Genomic DNA, 21,457 nt, shown 5'->3' on the forward strand with positions numbered 1-21,457 from the left:
ATCATGAAAGCTTGTGTTTACAGAGCCAAGACTGTCAAGAACGTCGTCTGCGTCAACGAAGAACTCACCGCCGAAGAATGGAAGCGACGCTACGAAAAAGAGAAGGAAAAAGTGGCCCGACTCAAGGGCAAAGTGGAAAAGTTGGAGAGCGAGCTGCAGCGTTGGCGGGCCGGCGAAACCGTCAAAGCCGAAGAGCAAGTCAACCTCAACGAGATCGCCGAAGCCGTCACTCCCGTCTCGGCCATGGAGGAGAGCACCGTGGAAAAACCGCAGGGTCCTGTGCCGGCGACGCCGGCCCTCATGATCGGGTCCACCCTCGACATGGAGGAGCGGCGGAAGCTCGAGCTCGAACGAGAACGATTATACCAGCAGCTCGACGAAAAAGACGAAGAAATCAACGAGACGAGCCAGTACGTGGAGAAGCTCAAAGAGCAGATGCTGGAGCAAGACGAACTCATCGCCAGCACTCGGCGCGACTACGAATCGCTCCAATCCGAGATGAACCGCATCCAACAAGAGAACGAAAGCGCGAAAGAAGAAGTCAAAGAAGTGCTCCAAGCACTCGAAGAGCTCGCGGTTAACTACGACCAGAAGTCTCAAGAAGTCGACGCGAAGAACAAAGAAATGGAGTCGTTGTCGGAGGAACTCATGCAGAAGCAAGCGAGTTTGAATAGCACGACGACGGAGTTGCAACAACTCCGCGACATGAACAGTCACCAGAAGAAGCGGATCGCGGAGATGCTGAGCAACCTCCTCAAGGAGCTGGGGGAGATCGGGTCGACGCTAGGCAGCGACGGGTCGGAGATTAAAATTTCGAACGACGCGGCTAAGCTGGAGGAGGAGTTCACGGTGGCGCGGTTGTACATTTCGAGGATGAAGAGCGAAGTGACGAACTTGACGCAGCGGCTGCACGAAATCGAGAACAAGGAGCAGGATAGTAATAGGAAGGTCACGGAGTACGAAAAGGAGTTGGGAGAGTGCAGGCTGCTGATTTCGCAGCACGAGGCGCGGATGAAGAGTCTCCAGGAGTCGATGAGGGAGGCCGAGAACAAGAAGCGGATGCTGGAGGAGAGCGTGGATGCGCTGAGGGAGGAGTGCGCTAAGCTCAAGGCGGCTGAACAGGTAAGAGTTGTAGAGTTTGAAATGACCTGTATGTAAATTGAAATCCACCCCAAATTATTTACAACGAACGGAAATCTATAACTGGCCAATCGTGAATTTGTTTTTGAATCGCGTCGTCCACTATTGATTGATTTGTGCTACTGAGCATTTTCTTCTCACAGTATTTCTACTCTAGCATTTTAAAAAACATATATAAAAATTTAAATACAGGTCACATATTATCCGTTCACTATCTTTATATAGTAGGGTTCACTCACACCCTGTATTTTTATTAGCACCGTATCTTACTCTGTTTTTGTTCATGTTCTTCTAGTGTGTTTTTTAAAAAAGTAACTTATAATTAACTTTAAATTTCGAAAATAGAAAAATTCAAATATATAAGAACTGAAAACTCGAGAAATCGAAAAACTTAAAATTTTAAAAATCGAAAACTTAAAATATCGAAAAGTTGAAAGATTGTGAAAACCGAAAGTTCAAAAAACGAAAAATTGAAAATCCAAAAAGTAAAAAGTCGAGAAATCGAAAAATCCAGAACGTGAAAAATTGAAGAATCGAAAAACTGAGAAAACTCACAAAATTGGGAAATCGAAAAATTGCAAACCTAAAGAATCGAAAAATTGAAAAATCTGGAGCCTGAAAAATCGAAAAATTGAGGAACTGAAAAATTGAAAAATCGAAACCTTCACAAGTCGAAAATGGGAAAACCAAAAAATAGATTAATTGAGAAATCGTAAAACTGAAAATTCAGAAACGTCAAAACTTGAAAATTTAAAAAATTGGAAAATTGAAAAATCGAAAACCGAAAAGTAAAAAAACGAAAAACCGATAAATCGAAAAATTCAAAAACTGAGACAATCAAAACGTCGAAACATCCGAGTTTGAAAACTCGAAAAATTCACAAATCGAAATACATATGTATAAAACAGTCGAAAATTGAAAAATCTAAAGTTTAAAAAACGAAAAACTGAAGAACTGAAAAGTCGAAACTGCGAATTCGAGAAACGGTAAAATAAAAAATATGTATATATTAATCGAAAAATCGGAAAACTGAAAATTTAGCAACGTCAAAATTTGAAAAATTGTAAAATAGAAATACTGAAGAACTGGGAAATATAAAAATCCAGAAATCGAAAAATCTAAAATTTAAAACATTGAACAGTTGAAATATCGCAAAATTGAAAAATGGAGAAATCCAAACATCAAAGAATCAAAAAAGAAAATTTCGAAAATCTAAAACTTAAAATCGAAAAACTGAAAAATCGACAAATCGAAACATCGAGAAATAGAAAAAAATTGAGAAATTGATAAATTGAGAAATTGAGCAATCAAAACATCCAATCATCTGAATTCGATAAATCGAGAAGTAAAAAAAAATGAAAAATTTAAAAAAAGAAAATTTAAAACATCGAAAAGTTGAAAAAAAATTAAGAAATCGAAGTATAAAACTGTCGAAAATTTGAGAAATCTAAAGTTTAACGAAAAATAGAAAATCCAAAAAGTAAAAAGGGGTGGAAACCCAAAAACTGCAAACTGAAAAATTTAAAAATCGGAAAATCGACGAATTGGAATCGATTGGCCTGAAAATTTAAAAAATTGAATAAACGAAAAATTGGAAAATCGAAATAAACAACAAAAATTAAGGAAATGAAAAAAGAAAAAAATGTGATATAGAATCGAGAAAATGATAAATAAAAAATCAGGAAATTGCAAAATAAAAATCGGGGAGTTGAAAAATTGAGGGGACGGAAAATTGAAAAAGGGCACAATTAAAAATCGAGAATGTAAAAATTGGAAAAATGAGAAATTGTAATATTGAAAAATTGGAAAATTTGATAAAGGAAAAATTGTAAAATCGAAAGAAACAACAAAAAATAAAGGAAATCAAAAAAAAGGAAAATTGTAATATAAAATCGAAAAAGTGAAAATTAAAAAATCGGGAACATGAAAATAAAAATCGAAAACAAAAAATTGGAAAAGAGAAAAACGAAAAATTGAGAAACTGAAAAATCGAAAACTGAAAATCTGTAATATTGAAAAATTGCCAAATTGAAAAACTGATGCACACTGAAAAATTGAAGGAACGAAAAATTGAAAATCCAAAAAGTAAAAAGTCGAGAAATCGAAAAATCTAGAACGTGAAAAATTGAAGAATCGAAAAACTGAGAAAACTCACAAAATTGGGAAATCGAAAAATTGCAAACCTAAAGAATCGAAAAATTGAGGAACTGAAAAACTGAAAAATCGAAACCTTCGCAAGTCGAAAATGGGAAAACCAAAAAATAGATTAATTGAGAAATCGTAAAACTGAAAATTCAGAAACGTCAAAACTTGAAAATTTAAAAAATTGGAAAATTGAAAAATCGGAAACCGAAAAGTAAAAAAACGAAAAATCGGAGCATCGAAAAATTCAAAAACTGAGACAATCAAAACATCGAATCATCCGAATCTCGATAAATCGAGTTCTCAAAAAATTGAAAACTGTAAAAATTCACAAATCGAAGTACATATATATAAAACAGTCGAAAATTGAAAAATCTAAAGTTTCAAAAACGAAAAACTGAAGAACTGAAAAGTCGAAACTGCGAATTCGAGAAACGGTAAAATAAAAAGTATGTATACTTATATTAATCGAAAAATCGGAAAACTGAAAATTTAGCAACGTCAAAATTTGAAAAATTGTAAAATAGAAATACTGAAGAACTGGGAAATATAAAAATCCAGAAATCGAAAAATCTAAAATTTAAAACATTGAACAATTGAAATATCGCAAAATTGAAAAATGGAGAAATCCAAACATCAAAGAATCAAAAAAGAAAAATTCGAAAATCTAAAACTTAAAATTGAAAAACCGAAAAATCGACAAATCGAAACTCCAGAATTTAAAAAAATTGAAAAATCGGATAACTGAAAAATCGAAACATCGAGAAATAGAAAAAAATTGAGAAATTGAGAAATTGAGCAATCAAAACATCCAAACATCTGAATTCGATAAATCGAGAAATAAAAAAAATTGAAAAATCGGAATATTCAAAAATCGAAAACCGAAAAGTAAAAAAAAAAAACCGATAAATCGAAAAATTCAAAAACTGAGACAATCAAAACGTCGAAACATCCGAGTTTGAAAACTCGAAAAATTCACAAATCGAAATACATACATATATATAAAACAGCCGAAAATTGAAAAATCTAAAGTTTAAAAAACGAAAAACTGAAGAACTGAAAAGTCGGAACTGCGAATTCGAGAAACGGTAAAATAAAAAATATGTATATATTAATCGAAAAATCGGAAAACTGAAAATTTAGCAACGTCAAAATTTGAAAAATTGTAAAATAGAAATACTGAAGAACTGGGAAATATAAAAATCCAGAAATCGAAAAATCTAAAATTTAAAACATTGAACAATTGAACTATCGCAAAATTGAAAAATGGAGAAATCCAAACATCAAAGAATCAAAAAAGAAAAATTCGAAAATCTAAAATTTAAAATCGAAAAACTGAAAAATCGACAAATCGAAACTCCAGAATTTAAAAAAATTGAAAAATCGGATAACTGAAAAATCGAAACATCGAGAAATAGAAAAAAAATGAGAAATTGATAAATTGAGAAATTGAGCAATCAAAACATCCAAACATCTGAATTCGATAAATCGAGAAATAAAAAAAAATGAAAAATTTTAAAAAAGAAAATTTGAAACATCGAAAAGTTGAAAAAAAATTAAGAAATGGAAGTATAAAACTGTCGAAAATTTGAGAAATCTAAGGTTTAACGAAAAATTGAAAATCCAAAAAGTAAAAAGGGGTGGAACCCAAAAACTGCAAACTGAAAAATTTAAAAATTGGAAAATCGACGAATTGGAATCGATTGGCCTGAAAATTTGAAAATAAACGAAAAATTGGAAAATCGAAATAAACAACAAAAATTAAGGAAATGAAAAAAGAAAAAAATGTGATATAGAATCGAGAAAATGAAAAATAAAAAATCAGGAAATTGCAAAATAAAAATCGGGGAGTTGAAAAATTGAGGGGACGGAAAATTGAAAAAGGGCACAATTAAAAATCAAGAATGTAAAAAATGGAAAAATGAGAAATTGTAATATTGAAAAATTGGAAAATTTGATAAAGGAAAAATTGGAAAATCGAAAGAAACAACAAAAAATTAAGGAAATCAAAAAACGGAAAATTGTGATATAAAATCGAAAAAGTGGAAATTAAAAAATCGGGAAAATGAAAAATGAAAATCGGAAACAAAAAATTGGAAAAGAGAAAAACGAAAAATTGAGAAACTGAAAAATCGAAAACTGAAAATCTGTAATATTGAAAAATTGCCAAATTGAAAAACTGATGCAAACTGAAAAATTGAAGGAACGAAAAATTGAAAATCCAAAAAGTAAAAAATCGAGAAATCGAAAAATCTAGAACGTGAAAAAATGAAGAATCGAAAAACTGAGAAAACTCACAAAATTGGGAAATCGAAAAATTGCAAACCTAAAGAATCGAAAAATTGAGGAACTGAAAAACTGAAAAATCGAAACCTTCGCAAGTCGAAAATAGGAAAACCAAAAAATAGATTCATTGAGAAATCGTAAAACTGAAAATTTAGAAACGTCAAAACTTGAAAATTTAAAAAATTGGAAAATTGAAAAATCGGAAACCGAAAAGTAAAAAAACGAAAAATCGAAACATCGAAAAATTCAAAAACTGAGACAATCAAAACATCGAAACATCCGAATCTCGATAAATCGAGTTCTCAAAAAATTGAAAACTCTAAAAATTCACAAATCGAAGTACATATATATAAAACAGTTGAAAATTGAAAAATCTAAAGTTTAAAAAACGAAAAATTGAAGAACTGAAAAGTCGAAACTGCGAATTCGAGAAACGGTAAAATAAAAAATGTGTATATATTAATCGAAAAATCGGAAAACTGAAAATTTAGCAACGTCAAAATTTGAAAGATTGTAAAATAGAAATACTGAAGAACTGGGAAATATAAAAATCCAGAAATCGAAAAATCTAAAATTTAAAACATTGAACAATTGAAATATCGCAAAATTGAAAAATGGAGAAATCCAAACATCAAAGAATCAAAAAAGAAAAATTCGAAAATCTAAAACTCAAAATCGAAAAACTGAAAAATCGACAAATCGAAACTCCAGAATATAAAAAAATTAAAAAATCGGATAACTGAAAAATCGAAACATCGAGAAATAGAAAAAAAATGAGAAATTGATAAATTGAAAAATTGAGCAATCAAAACATCCAAACATCTGAATTCGATAAATCGAGAAATAAAAAAAAATGAAAAATTTTAAAAAAGAAAATTTGAAACATCGAAAAGTTGAAAAAAAATTAAGAAATGGAAGTATAAAACTGTCGAAAATTTGAGAAATCTAAGGTTTAACGAAAAATTGAAAATCCAAAAAGTAAAAAGGGGTGGAACCCAAAAACTGCAAACTGAAAAATTTAAAAATTGGAAAATCGACGAATTGGAATCGATTGGCCTGAAAATTTGAAAATAAACGAAAAATTGGAAAATCGAAATAAACAACAAAAATTAAGGAAATGAAAAAAGAAAAAAATGTGATATAGAATCGAGAAAATGAAAAATAAAAAATCAGGAAATTGCAAAATAAAAATCGGGGAGTTGAAAAATTGAGGGGACGGAAAATTGAAAAAGGGCACAACTAAAAATCGAGAATGTAGAAAATGGAAAAATGAGAAATTGTAATATTGAAAAATTGGAAAATTTGATAAAGGAAAAATTGTAAAATCGAAAGAAACAACAAAAAATAAAGGAAATCAAAAAAAAGGAAAATTGTAATATAAAATCGAAAAAGTGAAAATTAAAAAATCGGGAAAATGAAAATAAAAACCGGAAACAAAAAATTGGAAAAGAGAAAAACGAAAAATTGAGAAACTGAAAAATCGAAAACTGAAAATCTGTAATATTGAAAAATTGCCAAATTGAAAAACTGATGCAAACTGAAAAATTGAAGGAACGAAAAATTGAAAATCCAAAAAGTAAAAAATCGAGAAATCGAAAAATCTAGAACGTGAAAAAATGAAGAATCGAAAAACTGAGAAAACTCACAAAATTGGGAAATCGAAAAATTGCAAACCTAAAGAATCGAAAAATTGAGGAACTGAAAAACTGAAAAATCGAAACCTTCGCAAGTCGAAAATAGGAAAACCAAAAAATAGATTCATTGAGAAATCGTAAAACTGAAAATTTAGAAACGTCAAAACTTGAAAATTTAAAAAATTGGAAAATTGAAAAATCGGAAACCGAAAAGTAAAAAAATGAAAAATCGAAACATCGAAAAATTCAAAAACTGGGACAATCAAAACATCGAATCATCCGAATCTCGATAAATCGAGTTCTCAAAAAATTGAAAACTCTAAAAATTCACAATTCGAAGTACATATATATAAAACAGTCGAAAATTGAAAAATCTAAAGTTTAAAAAACGAAAAACTGAAGAACTGAAAAGTCGAAACTGCGAATTCGAGAAACGGTAAAATAAAAAATATGTATATATTAATCGAAAAATCGGAAAACTGAAAATTTAGCAACGTCAAAATTTGAAAGATTGTAAAATAGAAATACTGAAGAACTGGGAAATATAAAAATCCATAAATCGAAAAATCTAAAATTTAAAACATTGAACAATTGAAATATCGCAAAATTGAAAAATGGAGAAATCCAAACATCAAAGAATCAAAAAAGAAAAATTCGAAAATCTAAAACTCAAAATCGAAAAACTGAAAAATCGAAACATCGAGAAATAGAAAAAAATTGAGAAATTGAGCAATCAAAACATCCAAATATCTGAAAAATTTTAAAAAAGAAAAATTAGAACATCGAAAATTTGAGAAATCTAAAGTTTAACGAAAAATTGAAAATCCAAAAAGTGGAAAAGGGGTGGAAACCCAAAAACTGCAAACTGAAAAAATTTGAAATTGGAAAATCGACGAATTCTAATCGATTGGCCTGAAAATTTGAAAAATTGAATACACGAAAAATTGAAAAATCGAAAGAAACAACAAAATAAACAAAAATTAAGGAAATGAAAAAAGAAAAAAATGTGATATAGAATCGAGAAAATGAAAAATAAAAAATCAGGAAAATGCAAAATAAAAATCGGGGAGTTGAAAAATTGAGGGGACGGAAAATTGAAAAAGGGCACAATTAAAAATCGAGAATGTGGAAAATGGAAAAATGAGAAATTGTAATATTGAAAAATTGAAAAATCAAAAATAAAAAAACGGAAAAGTGTATAATATAACAAAGTACAAAGTTAAAATCAAACTTGAAAATTTGAAGAAAAATTGCTAAAAACGTGAAAATTTGAAAAATTTAATAAAGGAAAAAATTGTAAAATCGAAAAAGTGAAAATTAAAAAATCGGGAAAATGAAAAATAAAAATCGGAAACAAAACATTGGAAAAGGGAAAAACGAAAAATTGAGAAACTGAAAATCTGTAATATTGAAAAATTGCCAAATTTTGGAAGTAGAGAAATTATAAAATTGAAAAATCAAAAATAAAAAACGAAAAATTACAAAATGAAAACCTGAAAAATCTTAAGAATTGAAAAAGTGAAAAATCAAAAAAAATGTATTATTAAATAGAAATATTTTAAATTAAAGAAATTGGAGAATCGGAAGACTGGAAATCCAAAAACTGCAAATTGAAAAATTTTGAACGTTGAAAATCATGAAATTGAAAAATGACCGCCTGAAAATTTGAAAAATTGAATAAATAAAGAATTGTAAATCGAAAGAAACAACAAAAAAATAAAGGAAATAAAGAAACCAAAAATTGTGTTATAAAATGGATTTCTGCATACGCTGCGTTATGAGCAAAAAATCTCTAAATCGAATCTTACAATTATCTGACAAAACTGAATATCTTAAACCGGACTTCAAGAGCGAGGAAAGTGCTGTCTAAATAACTTTAGACCAATTTTTATAATTCAACAATTTATATTGAGGATCAAAAATAAAACACCGATAGCTTTCGAATAATTTTGAATGTGTTATGCTGATTTTTTTTAATTCCATCAATAATTTCTATTTTGACAAAATGACGAAAGAATCGAAATTTGGAGAGTTATACAAAACGAGTAAAATTTGAAGTCTCTTTTGTCAGGGTCGGTATTTTACCCTGCATAATCTGAAAACTTGAAGCAATTTCTTCATCTGCAGCGTTTACTTAACTGACGCTGTATATGAATTGTATAACACTTATTAAGAAACGTATTGATGCAATCTGTTAAGAAAGGTTCGTTGTAGATACCTCTATTTTAATTTTTTCGCACTACAAAGTGTACGTTGTAACAGCAATGTAAATGTCGACAAAATTAAAACATTTGTTTGCTTGATTAAAAAATTGCGTCTAATAATTCTCATCTAATAAATGATGTAGAAAAGTGGCAATCCAGCTCAAAGCAAATGTCAATCAGACTACTGACAGACAAAAAACTATAGTCTCATTTCTATTGTAACACCACTTGTTGATCGTAAATTTGGCAACGTTCATATTTGGACAATTTTCTAACTAAAAGCCGTTGTCAATCAACCGAAAACTGTTAGCAATTGCTAAATTTTAGGCAAAATCAACAGGTGGTGTTTCAATAGAAATGGCAAATAGTATATATGATCAAATCAGTTTATTACTACTACTATATAAAGATCGTGAATGGATAATGATGTCGGAATAATTAAAAAGCAGTATTAACGCGATATGTGGTATTCGCAGGTGTCTAGCGCCAGCGAGAGCGAAAAGAAGGAAGCCAACGAGCTGAGACTTGCCCTAGAACAACAAATGGACCAATTGCGAGTTGCTCACCAGAAACAGGTCGCCGCTCTACGAGACGAAATAGCCGAAAAGCAACAACTGATAAACGATATTAAAGAGTACGTGACGATGTTCATTGTTAATTTTTATGGACGTTGTTTTTTTCCAGTTCAAATCAGAAATTGTCACTTGCCCAACAACAACTACAGTCCGAATACGAGAAGGTTAAAACGGAAGAATCCGAAAAGTCACAGAAGCTTCAGGAGCTCATGTCAGTAGACAATTTAAATTATAAACGCTCATTCCCATGTTCCGATAATAACAGATCCAAAATCAACCTACAGCCCAGTCCTTCCCATCTCAAACAGCCCAAGTCGCCGCCGGCTTGGGAGGATTTCATGCCTTACAAAAACGAAATAAACAGTTCAGTGCCTAAAAGCAATCCGAAATTTGCTAAAGACGCTATTAATAATTTAACGAAATTATCAAAAAACGGTCAGTGTTCAATGTCGATTTTTCATATACATACATTCCACTTGCATTTATTCATATCGTTGACGTTGTTATTGGTCACTCACAGGTGTCCTCAGTATCTAGTCGTCGTATAAGCGTTACGCGTTTTATTTTTCGTTTTTTAGATTCTAGTCTCGACTCAGGTGATTTCTTTTGTGATATATAGAGTTGAATTTGGTGCATTTAACGGTTCAGTCCTTTCCTTATAGTAAGAGTTATCTTTCCTGTGATTTTTTTTATGAATACTTACTTAGCTTTAATTTTTTTTGGCATTGTCACATCACGCCACTGTTTGGTTGAGTTTTATTTTACAAATTCACGTGTAACAACTAACTCGAGCACTGCCAGCCAGTGGCCAGTGTATACTTAAAACGAGCACAGTATTAACTCCCTATATTTTTTGTTTTACAAGGCCATTTACTAAAAGGTTTTTGTTACCAAGGGCTGTGATTTAGATCAAAATCCAAACCCGACTAAAACACAGGACAATATCTTTATTCTTGCTTATTATTTTGTCGTGTACGCGATATTAATGTTGTACAAAAATATATACTATGAAGAAAAAATTATGAAATAAAAAAAAAACAAAAAATGTGTGGAAAGATGGCACAACACAAACTGAAAAGTTATGGTAGTTATTTTTATTTTAACATTTTGACACATTTGTAGTACAACAAAGTGAAAAATATTTTGTCGTCGTTAATAGGAACAAAGATAAATATATTACGTGTAGTTAACTAGATCCGTAGATGTTGGTTGAAATTAAAAATGAAAAAAACCTCGTAAAAACAAGTGTAGATGTGAAATTGTTGGAGCATGCTATTTTAATTCGTTTCGAGCGAAGAAAGTCGTATTTAGTTTGATGTATGAACGTAAATGGTGCATGACGAGGTGCAACTTTGTCGACAAAGTAGCCGCTCGTGGTCACGATTTCGCGATCTTAAATCACAGTTTTTTGAAATGGCGTTGTTCGAGCTCAAACTTTTGACTAAGTGGTCTTTGATTTCTCGTCGAACATGTAAAAATGTAAATACGATGTGTAAGAAACCTGTATAAAAGATGTTGCATATTTTAAACGCAATTATTTTTAAATTGAGTGATAGTCGATAATTTGACCCCAGCTCCCTTACAAGCAATGAAAACTTGTTGACTATTTTTAACAGATGTGTGTTTCTGTTGCGAGTAAGCTATGCAATAACTCGATGTTGGTAGCCGTTAGTAATATTTTTGGTTGCCGTGAAAAATAAAACGAAACCTGACCAAACATTCCGTGAGCGTGGTGTGGCTTGATGCTGACGCTGGATGTATTCTGCAGCACCACCAACGAGCGACGAGAACAAGCCCGGAAAGACCTGCGCGGGCTCGAAGACACGGTGGCCAAGGAGCTGCAGACTTTGCACAATCTCCGCAAACTCTTCGTCCAGGACCTCCAGGTAAAAATCGTTGTGATTATCCGGGTTTGCGGCTCACGGTTTTGGTGTGCAGGCCCGCATGAAGAAGAACCTCTCCGCTGAGGACAACGAGGAGGACGGCGGCTCGCTCGCCCAGAAGCAGAAGATCTCGTTCCTGGAAAATAACCTCGACCAGCTGACCAAAGTCCACAAGCAGCTAGTTCGGGATAACGCCGACCTGCGCTGCGAACTGCCCAAGTTGGAGAAGCGCCTGCGCGCGACGATGGAGCGCGTCAAAGCGCTCGAAACCGCACTTAAGGAAGCAAAAGAGGGCGCTATGCGCGATCGCAAAAGGTTGGTATGGTGGAAAACGAAATTTCGTTGGACCGATGATGCCGGCTTTGGGCTGCCTACGTGAAAGTGTTTTTTTTTTAGATACCAATACGAAGTTGATCGAATTAAGGAGGCAGTTAGACAAAAGAATCTCGCCAGGCGCGGGCCAGCTGCTACCATTGCGAAACCAATACGGTCTGGTCAACATCATGTTGTCGTTGGTGGTGGTGGTGCTATCCGTACTGGACCTAATATGGGTACACCGAAAACTGTGGAGATTGCACGAAAACGCGAATCACTAATTATAAACGAGAAAGACGCATGTAAGTTAATTACCATTTCGTAAATATAATCGTAATTTTTTTATTTTCAGAAAAACTTAACTGTCGGGCTAAAAGGTGCTTTAGACAAGTTAAAGAGAGAAAGGATACCAAAAATATTGCTGACACAACTTAATATCAACTACCCGTGTAAGTTTGGTACATAGAGGGCTGCCGGTGCAGCGACGATGTGTAGCAACACTTACATTTATGTGCTTACTTGCTTAGTTATTATAGAATAAGGTGCACTTAAAAAGTTTTAAGATAATAAACTATATAAGTAAAGTGTAATTGGCAAATTATTTCTTAGGCCGGTTTTGGAGTAATTTTGTTGATAGTGCAATGCTAAGAAATAATTTGTTCGTCTAAATTATCACAGTTTCGAGCTATGTCGCTGCATTATAATAATCAGGTGGATGTTATGATTCAGTAATTTGTACTTTCAGGCTATGGCTTAATCTGGTCGTTTAAACAATGTGTCTTGTAATATAGAGGTGGCATTATTTCTATTTTTGTAGAGCAGCATTTCTGATCACGGTTTTTTTCCCGCAGTAAGACGGTTCTAATAAATTTCTCATTGTTGACGTTAAAGACGGCACTTTAGAGTTAAGTAGCACATTTTAGTTAGTGAATAAAAAAAATAGTGAAATTTTATTTACACCAGGATTTTTTAACAGAGGAATAACTGTATAGCCTGATGTATTAATCATATTAAATTATTCTTTATGTGAATCTGTATAATTTTTTTTTTGTATAAAATTGTTTACGACTATTGCTTGATGTAGTGAATGGTTAACCCTATTATATATTTTTTTAAAGCAATTTTATTTCTGTGTTATTTATGATGGTGCAACACGGAGGGCTAACTTGACGGGTGCAAGTTTAAGTAGTCACTCTGTCGTAATAATAATAATCTTCCCGAAAGCGGGAGGAGTCTAATTCATTTTTTGTGATACTTTAGTAGCAAGTTTTTATTCTTCCTTCATAGTACTGATTATATATTGTGATTTTCATTTCAGACGCCTTTGCTTTCTATACTGAATTTTTAGTGCACAATTTGTAATTAAAACATGTTTGTTGCATTTATTTGTATTTTTTGTCACTGTCCTATTTATTTTTGTGACTGTTTTTGTTGACTGTAGACAATTGTTTAGTGAAACGCTCGACAATTCAACATTTTTTGGTACAGCAATTTGTAGTAGTTGTGTAACGACATATTTCATAGTGGATGCTTGAGTCAATAATGCAATTTATTTATTTAAATGATGGAAATTATATTCTAATAAACTAATACAAATTTATCGTGCTTTTTAATTACGTTGGACTAACATACGATTAAATTGAAACAGTCCTTTTAAGTAGAAACCCATCACAAGAGACACATTTTTAAATTTCGCGCCTGAAAATATTGACTAGTGAAGAAGTGACGTAACACTCGCTACCAACACATAAATCCAAACACCCTAGCTAGAACTCCATAATCGTACGTTTGACGTTTCAGTGTTGACATTTTAACAGTTTACTTGATTCCAAGAGAATTACTCTTAACCTCTGTATTAGTTCATGTTTTAGCTGATATTTAGTCAAAGTGAATAATGGCTCAACGTTTTCCGGTCCCGGTGCCCACTCAGGGCCCCGGGGGCCCCCCTCAGCAGCGCTATCCTCCGCCTCAGAACCCGGGGATGCGTCAGTACGCGAGTCAGAGTTTTCCGGTGAGTTAGCCCCCTGTATATTGTGTGCGAGTATTTATGCTGTGACTGCAGCAACGTACTGGTTACAACACGCCGCCCCCGAACATGGGGGCTAGTGGGGGCGCAATGATAGCGCGGCCGCCGCAAGCCCCTTATTCGCCTATGCGCGGAGGGCCGATGCAGCCCCAGCCGGGAGTTAAGCGACCGGTGGACACCAGGACCGTAATGCAGCAAAAAAGGTAACGATTGTATTAGATTTATCTGTATACTGGGTGTCTGGAAAATCGCCGGATTAACTCTCCGCTACGTTGTTAACAAATCCTCACCTTTTGGTAGAGTAATAATGATTTTAAAATTGCAAAAAGCATATTCCAGCATAGGGAAATACATACTTATAAACTTCTGCCAAAGTTTTTTCCAAAAGTATACGTCCGATTGTAATAAACCTCACACTGTTGAAATGAGCGTAAAAAACCCTTTCCAGACTGCTTTTCCGTTTTTTAAATTTTGTTGTCAAAAAAAAAACTACACCGCTTTAAAATTGTGATGAGTATTAGATTATCTGGTTTTCGCTATTTGTGGCTCAATTTTAAATTTTCAAAAAGGTACATTAATAGAAATTGTATTAAAAAATCCATTGCGCTGTACAGAAATAAAATATCTTAATAAAAATTGAGTGCAAAATATTTAAACTTTGTGGTCAAACAAACTTTAGCCACTTTTCTGGGTCACTCAAATCTATAGGTTAAAAGATTCGCGTCCGCAGGTAATTTTAACTAAACACTAGAGAACATGTTCAAAATTCCTGCCTTGTGTGTATTTTTTGTAAAATTTAGTCATCAGTACTTGCTAAGATGAAACTGAAATTTTGTTTTTTTAAGTCAGAAGACTCTTGGGTACCCATGGTGGATTATTTTGGGAGCCCATGGAGATTTTTTTTGTAAACTATTTAAAACAATTTTAGGGGACTTTGGTGTTCCATTTTTGGAAAATTCTGACCTGAACTGTTTTTGAGTTAATTTTGGCACTTTTTTTTTGGAAAATTTAAAACAATCTTGAGGGTCTAGGTATTCCTGCTTGGAAAGAATTTAAAAGTGCTTTGGAGCCTCTAGTGTCTTTTCAGGTAGTAATTTAATTAAATTTCTTATAAGATATGCTAAATCCTTAAAAAAAATGGCACGGTTGCTCCCGGATTTTGGATGCTGGGCCATCAATCTTGTAACCGGAGCCATCAATATCTCAACTTTTTGGATTAAACTTGTCGAAATCTACCTTATAGAATTTTTCGAAAAGTTTTAAGTAACTTTGGGAAGATCTCCATTTTTAATACATTATTTGTTCGAGCACATACTTCCAAAATTTAACAAAGGAAATTCTTTTGTTAATTTCGATCCCCCGAAGTTTTTACGGCTTATTAAATAATTATATTTACAGTTAGTATCAATATTTTTACAACATTTGCTTCTGCTTTGAACAGCAACTCTCGACTTCGTCTCGCGTTTTCGTAAAACATTAAATTCTTCTGGGTATCTCGATCTAAAAAATATTCCTGGATCAATAGATATTTAACCAAGTCCGAAACGGAACCAGGAAAAAACATTTAAAGTCGATATTTCTTATCATTTTTTTATAAAAGTTAGGCATCAGTACTTGCTAAGATAAAACTGATTTTGGCAATGACATACCCTCTAAGAAAAGAGAGGGTGGGTGGGCGGGCCTTGTAATTGCCACGATAAAACTGATTTTGGCACTTAACATATCCTCTGAGGATATGTTAAGTGCCATATATAAGACAGGGTGGGTGGGTGGGGCTAGCACCTACTAAGATAGACTGATATTGGCAAATGACCTACCCTCTAAGAAAATGAAGAGTAGAGGGTGTATCATTTGCCAAAATCAGTCTTATCATGGCAAGTACTGGCCCCGCCCACCCACCCGTTAGTTTCTTCTTGAGTATGTTATTTGCCAAAATCGCTCTTATTTTAGCAGATACTAGCCCCGCCCACCCACCCTCTCTTTTCTTAGAGGATATGTCATTTGCCAAAATCAGTCTTATCTTAGCAGGTACTAGCATTCTAAGAAAATAAAGGGCAGGTGGGCGAGGCTAGTGCTTGCCAAGATAAGGCTGATATTGCCAAAAAACCAACCCTCTAAGAATATAATGGGTGGGTGGGTGGGGCTAGTACTTGCCAAAATAAGACTGATTTTGGCAAATGGCATACCCAAGGAGAAAATAACGGGTGGGTGGGCGGGGCCAATACTTGCCATGATAAGACTGATTTTGGCAAATGATACCCTCTACTCTTCATTTTCTTAGAGGGTAGGTCATTTGCCAATATCAGTCTTATCTTTGCAAGCACTAGGCCCACCCACCCACCCTCTCTTTTCTTAGAGGGTATCACATCTGCCAAAATCAGTTTTATTTTGACAGCCACTAGCCCCGCCCACCCACCCTCTCTTCTCTTAGAGGGTATCTTATTTGCCAAAATCAGTCTTATTTTGACAATTACTAGCCCCACCCACACACCCTCTCTTTTCTTAGAGGGTATGCCTTAGCAAGTACTGATGACTAACTTTTATAAAAAATGTTGTGTTCAATTTTTGAAAAATTCTGACCTGACATTTTTGAGCTAATTTTGGAACGCCAATTTCTTTTTGAAAAATTTAAAACAATTTTGAGGTTCTAGCTATTTGGAAAGAATTTCAAAGTGCTTTGGGGGTTCTAGTGTCTTTTATTATAATAATTTAATTAAATTTCTTGGAGGATAAGTCATTGCTAAAATCAGTCTTATCTTAGCAAGTAGTAGCCCCACCCACCCGCCCTCTCCTCTTTTAGAGGGTATCTCATTTGCCAAAATCAGTCTTATCTTGACAGCTACTAACCCCGCCCACCCACCCTCTCTTTTCTTACAGGGTATGTCATTTGCCAAAATCAGTCTTACCTTGACAGCTACTAACCCCGCCCACCCACCCTCTCTTTTCTTACAGGGTATGTCATTTGCCAAAATCAGTTTTATCTTACCAAGCACTGATTACTAACTTTTACAGAAAATGATAAAAATTTGGAAACATTACGAGGTTACTTATATGCACAAGAGGAATTTGTTCCTAAATTTTGATTATTTTTTGTAAAAGTTAGTCATTAGTACTTGCTAATATAAAACTGATTTTGACAATGACAGACTTTCTAAAAAAAGAGAGGGTGGGTGGGCGGGGCTAGTACCTGCTAAGAAAGACTGATTTTGGCAAATGAGATCTCTCTAAGAAAATAAAGGGTGGGTCGAATGATAATTGAAAAAACGAAACATCGAAAAATTGGAAAATTGAAAAATCTAAAGCCGAAAATCCGAATAATCGAAAAACCGAGAAATGAAAAGATTGAGAAATGAAAAGATTGAGAACACGAGAATTCGAATTTGCTCAAATGAAAAATTAAAAATTGAAAAATGGTCAAACATAAAGAAATCGATAAATCAAAAAATTGGGAAAATTAAACAATCGAAAAATCGAAACATCAAAAAATCGAGAAATAAAAAAAATGAAAAACTGAAATATCTAAAACCGGAAAGTCGAAAATTCAAAAATCGAAAGATCGGGAAAATGAAACATCAAAAAATCGTAAAATCGAAAAATGTAAAATTTAAGAAATCGAAAAGCTGAAATGGAGAAATTGAAAAAAATTTCAACCCAAAAGTTTGAAACTGAAGAGTCGCGAAACTGAAGTATGTACATGTTAAAAAATTTAAAAATAGAAAAATCTAAGAACTGAAAAATCCCAAAACTGAAATGTCGAAAAATTGAAAAATCTAAACTTCCAACAATGGGAAAATTGAAAAATCTAAAAATCGGAAAGCCGAATAATCGAAAAACCGAGATATGAAAAGATTGCGAACACGAGAAATTGATAAATCGGACAATTGAAAAATAGAAAAAAGAAAAAATCGAGAAATTGAAACATCAAAAAATTGAAAAACTGAAAAATCTAAAACCGAGAAGTCGAAAATTCAAAAATCGAAATATCGAGAAATCGAAACATCAAAAAGTTGAAAAATCTATAATTAAAAAATTCAAAAAACAAAAAATTTAAAAATCATCCATTTATAAAAAAAGATGGAAAAATCGCAAAATCGAAAAATAGAAAAGTTAAAAAAATCAAGAAATCGAAATGTCAATAACAGAAAACTCGAAAAATTGAGAATTTAGAAGCCTAAAATTGAAAAATTAAAAATTTGAATATGTAATTGAAAAATGTAACATTGAAACGTCGAGAAATCGAAAAATCAAAGATTGAGAACACGAGAAATCGAAATGGCCCAAACGAAAAATTAAAAATTGAAAAATGTCAAATATAAAGAAATTGATAAGTCGAAACATCGAGAAATCGATGCATCAAAAACTTGAAAAATCTGAAATTAAAAAATTCAAAATACTCAAAAATGGAAAAATCGGACAATTAAATAAAAAAAAAATGGAAAAATCGAGAAATCGAAAAGTTGAAAAATCAAAAATCTGAATAACTGAAAAATGTAAAATCGAAAGGTCGAAAAGTTAAAAACCTGAAAAATCGAGAAACCGGAAATCGAAAACTTAAAAATTGGAAAAACTGAAAAACAGAAATATTCAAAGAGTGAAACATCGAAAAAGCTAAAATAAAAAATGGAAAAATTAAAAAATTGAGAAATCAAAAAATTTAAAAGTCGAAAAATTGAGAAACCGAAAAGCTGAAAAATCGAAAAGTCAAAAATAGAAAACTCGAAAAATTAAACAATTGAAACAAAAAATCTGAAAATTGGAGAAATTGAAAAACTGCAACATCGAAAAATCGATAAACCGAAAAGTCGAAAAATCGACAAATCGAAGTCAACTAAAGAAAAGTCGAAAAATCGAAAAATTAAAAATTCAAAAAAATGAAAAATCAATATGCACAAGAGAGGAATTTGTTCCTAAATTTTGATTATTTTTTTGTAAAAGTTAGTCATTAGTACTTGCTAATATAAAACTGATTTTGACAATGACATATTTTCTTAAAAAAGAGAGGGTGGGTGGGCGGGGCTAGTACCTGCTAAGAAAAACTGATTTTGGCAAATGAGATCTCTCTAAGAAAATAAAAGGTGGGTGGGCGGAGTCAGCTAAGGCATGGCGTTTTGTCTTAAATTGTCTTATATTACCAAAAATTGAAAAGCCGATTTTTGCGCTTAATTTCATTCCACTTTAGCTACAAATAAAAGTTCGATACCAACTGCAACAACTTTTAAACAAAAATTTGCTTTGGTGGGAGATTTCAAAATATCTTATTGGCTACGTGTAAATGTGTCGTAAACAAATAAAATCTTTTAATCTTTAATAAAAAGGATGTGGTATAGATTTGAGTGAGAAAAATGGCTAAAGTTTGTTTGACCACAAATTTTAAATATTCTGCCCCCGTTTACTCAATTATTTATTAAGATATTTTATTTCTGTTTAGTGCAAGAATTTTTTTATTATTTTTTGGGACTCCCGAAACACACATGTACCGAAGAGTTAAGCCGCCATTTTCCAGACACGCGGTATAACGAATTTATTTAAATTAAAGCGATTACCCCCACGGCACCAGTAAAAAAAAGAAGAAACTCAGCGACAAAATCCTCCCCCAGAAAGTGCGCGATTTAGTCCCGGAAAGCCAAGCCTACATGGACTTGCTGGCTTTCGAAAGAAAACTAGATTCCACGATCATGCGCAAGCGCCTGGACATCCAAGAAGCGCTAAAACGACCTATGAAACAAAAGCGGAAACTGCGAATTTTCATCTCGAATACGTTTTATCCGGCGAAGGAGGCATGCGCAGATGGACCTGACGGTCCTGGACAGGAGGGCTCGGTGGCGTCGTGGGAGTTACGAGTCGAAGGGCGTCTTCTGGACGACTCCAAGAGCGACCCCAACAAAGTCAAGAGAAAATTCTCCTCCTTTTTCAAGTCGTTGGTGATTGAACTGGATAAGGAGTTGTATGGTCCCGATAACCACCTAGTGGAGTGGCACCGCACCCTCACCACCCAGGAAACCGACGGCTTCCAGGTGAAGAGACCCGGGGATAAAAACGTCCGCTGCACGATTTTGCTACTTCTGGACTACCAACCCCTGCAATTTAAGTTGGATCCTCGGTTGGCTAGACTGTTGGGGGTCCACACACAGACAAGACCTGTGATTATTTCAGCCTTGTGGCAGTATATTAAGACACACAGGTATTTTTTTATAACACGCTTGATAGTCATGGTGTTTTTTTTTGTTTTCGTTTTTAGGTTACAGGACGCCCACGAACGCGAGTACATCGTCTGCGACAAGTACCTAGAACAAATCTTCGGCTGTCCTAGAATGAAGTTCGCCGAAATTCCGCAGCGACTCAACCCGCTCTTGCACCCTCCAGACCCCATTGTCATCAATCACGTGATTTCGGTGGAAGGGGGCGCCGAGAGCAAGCAGACAGCGTGCTATGATATCGACGTCGAGGTGGACGACACTCTTAAAACGCAAATGAATAACTTTTTGCTGAGTACTGCCAGTCAGCAGGAGATTCAAGGTCTTGATGCTAAGATTCATGAAACTGTGGACACTATCAATCAACTTAAGACTAATAGAGAGTTCTTTTTGAGTTTTGCGAAGGATCCGCAGCAGTTTATTTATAAGTGGATTGTGTCGCAGACTAGAGATTTGAAGGTAAGAAGGTGTGGTAGATGGGGGATTTTATTGATGTTTGGTTGCAGTGTATGACTGATGTGGTTGGTAATCCTGAGGAGGAACGGCGTTCTGATTTCTTTTATCAGCCGTGGGCGCAGGAGGCTGTGTGTAGGTATTTTTATACTAAGGTGCAGCAGAAGAGGGCCGAGTTGGAACAAGCGCTTGGGATTAGGAATAATTGAGGAGTTTGGGGAGGAAAAGTAGGTTTTCAATTTTCGTTTTGTAATGGAGTGATCTGTAAGGATTTTAATAAAGGCATTTGTATACGCAGTGATTGGTTTTATTAAATATTAACAATTCCGAAGAATTACCAGCATCTGCGTGAGAAACAGTATTCTCGTTTTTAATATTTGTAAACCAAAACATCTAAAATGAGAAATAATTTAATTTTATAAACTAGGTTTTTTTCGTTTGAATAGATAGTTTAAATATTTAAGCCAATAATGCTGAGAAAAAAAATCCAAAAAATTAAAAACTCTTGAGGAATGTCTTAAACTAAGCAAATAATGCAAGAAAAACCTTTTCAAAAATTTTTTGAACATTAAAATAGATCTTTTCAAACAGAAAAATGGATAATT

At 33.4% G+C, this 21,457-nt stretch overlaps 2 protein-coding genes across 2 annotated transcripts in view; both read left to right on the forward strand.

Annotated features, from left to right (window-relative positions):
• The window catches only part of LOC135136701 (kinesin heavy chain), a 38,626-nt gene extending 24,847 nt beyond the window's left edge, over nucleotides 1-13,779 (forward strand). The window contains exons 5-11 of the mRNA XM_064066112.1: nucleotides 24-1,122; nucleotides 9,883-10,040; nucleotides 10,091-10,192; nucleotides 11,750-11,867; nucleotides 11,920-12,179; nucleotides 12,261-12,481; nucleotides 12,532-13,779. Of these exons, the coding sequence (XP_063922182.1) occupies nucleotides 24-1,122; nucleotides 9,883-10,040; nucleotides 10,091-10,192; nucleotides 11,750-11,867; nucleotides 11,920-12,179; nucleotides 12,261-12,481; nucleotides 12,532-12,533 (1,960 nt within the window). The 3' untranslated portion in view covers nucleotides 12,534-13,779. The remainder of the gene's footprint in view (nucleotides 1-23; nucleotides 1,123-9,882; nucleotides 10,041-10,090; nucleotides 10,193-11,749; nucleotides 11,868-11,919; nucleotides 12,180-12,260; nucleotides 12,482-12,531) is intronic.
• A 152-nt stretch (nucleotides 13,780-13,931) lies between these two features.
• LOC135136393 (brahma-associated protein of 60 kDa) lies at nucleotides 13,932-21,149 on the forward strand. Its single transcript, XM_064065642.1, has 5 exons — nucleotides 13,932-14,190; nucleotides 14,242-14,408; nucleotides 19,742-20,386; nucleotides 20,444-20,858; nucleotides 20,906-21,149. The coding sequence occupies exons 1-5, from the start codon at nucleotides 14,074-14,076 to the stop codon at nucleotides 21,059-21,061; spliced, it is 1,500 nt and encodes a 499-aa protein (XP_063921712.1). The 5' UTR covers nucleotides 13,932-14,073; the 3' UTR covers nucleotides 21,062-21,149.
• Nucleotides 21,150-21,457: the final 308 nt, after the last annotated feature.

The sequence above is a fragment of the Zophobas morio genome, unplaced genomic scaffold, assembly GCF_036711695.1.
Source record: "Zophobas morio isolate AGI-343-1 ecotype UQ-CSIRO unplaced genomic scaffold, CSIRO_AGI_Zmor_V1 ptg000026l, whole genome shotgun sequence".
NCBI classification, from domain to species: Eukaryota; Metazoa; Arthropoda; class Insecta; order Coleoptera; family Tenebrionidae; genus Zophobas; species Zophobas morio.

Coding starts and splice junctions, on each gene's coding strand:
- LOC135136393 (XM_064065642.1), top strand. CDS start 14,074: ATGGCTCAACGTTTTCCGGTCCCGGTGCCCACTCAGGGCCCCGGGGGC. Junction 14,409..19,741: donor ACCGTAATGCAGCAAAAAAG/GTAACGATTGTA, acceptor TTTAAATTAAAG/CGATTACCCCCACGGCACCA. Junction 20,387..20,443: donor CAGTATATTAAGACACACAG/GTATTTTTTTAT, acceptor TTTCGTTTTTAG/GTTACAGGACGCCCACGAAC.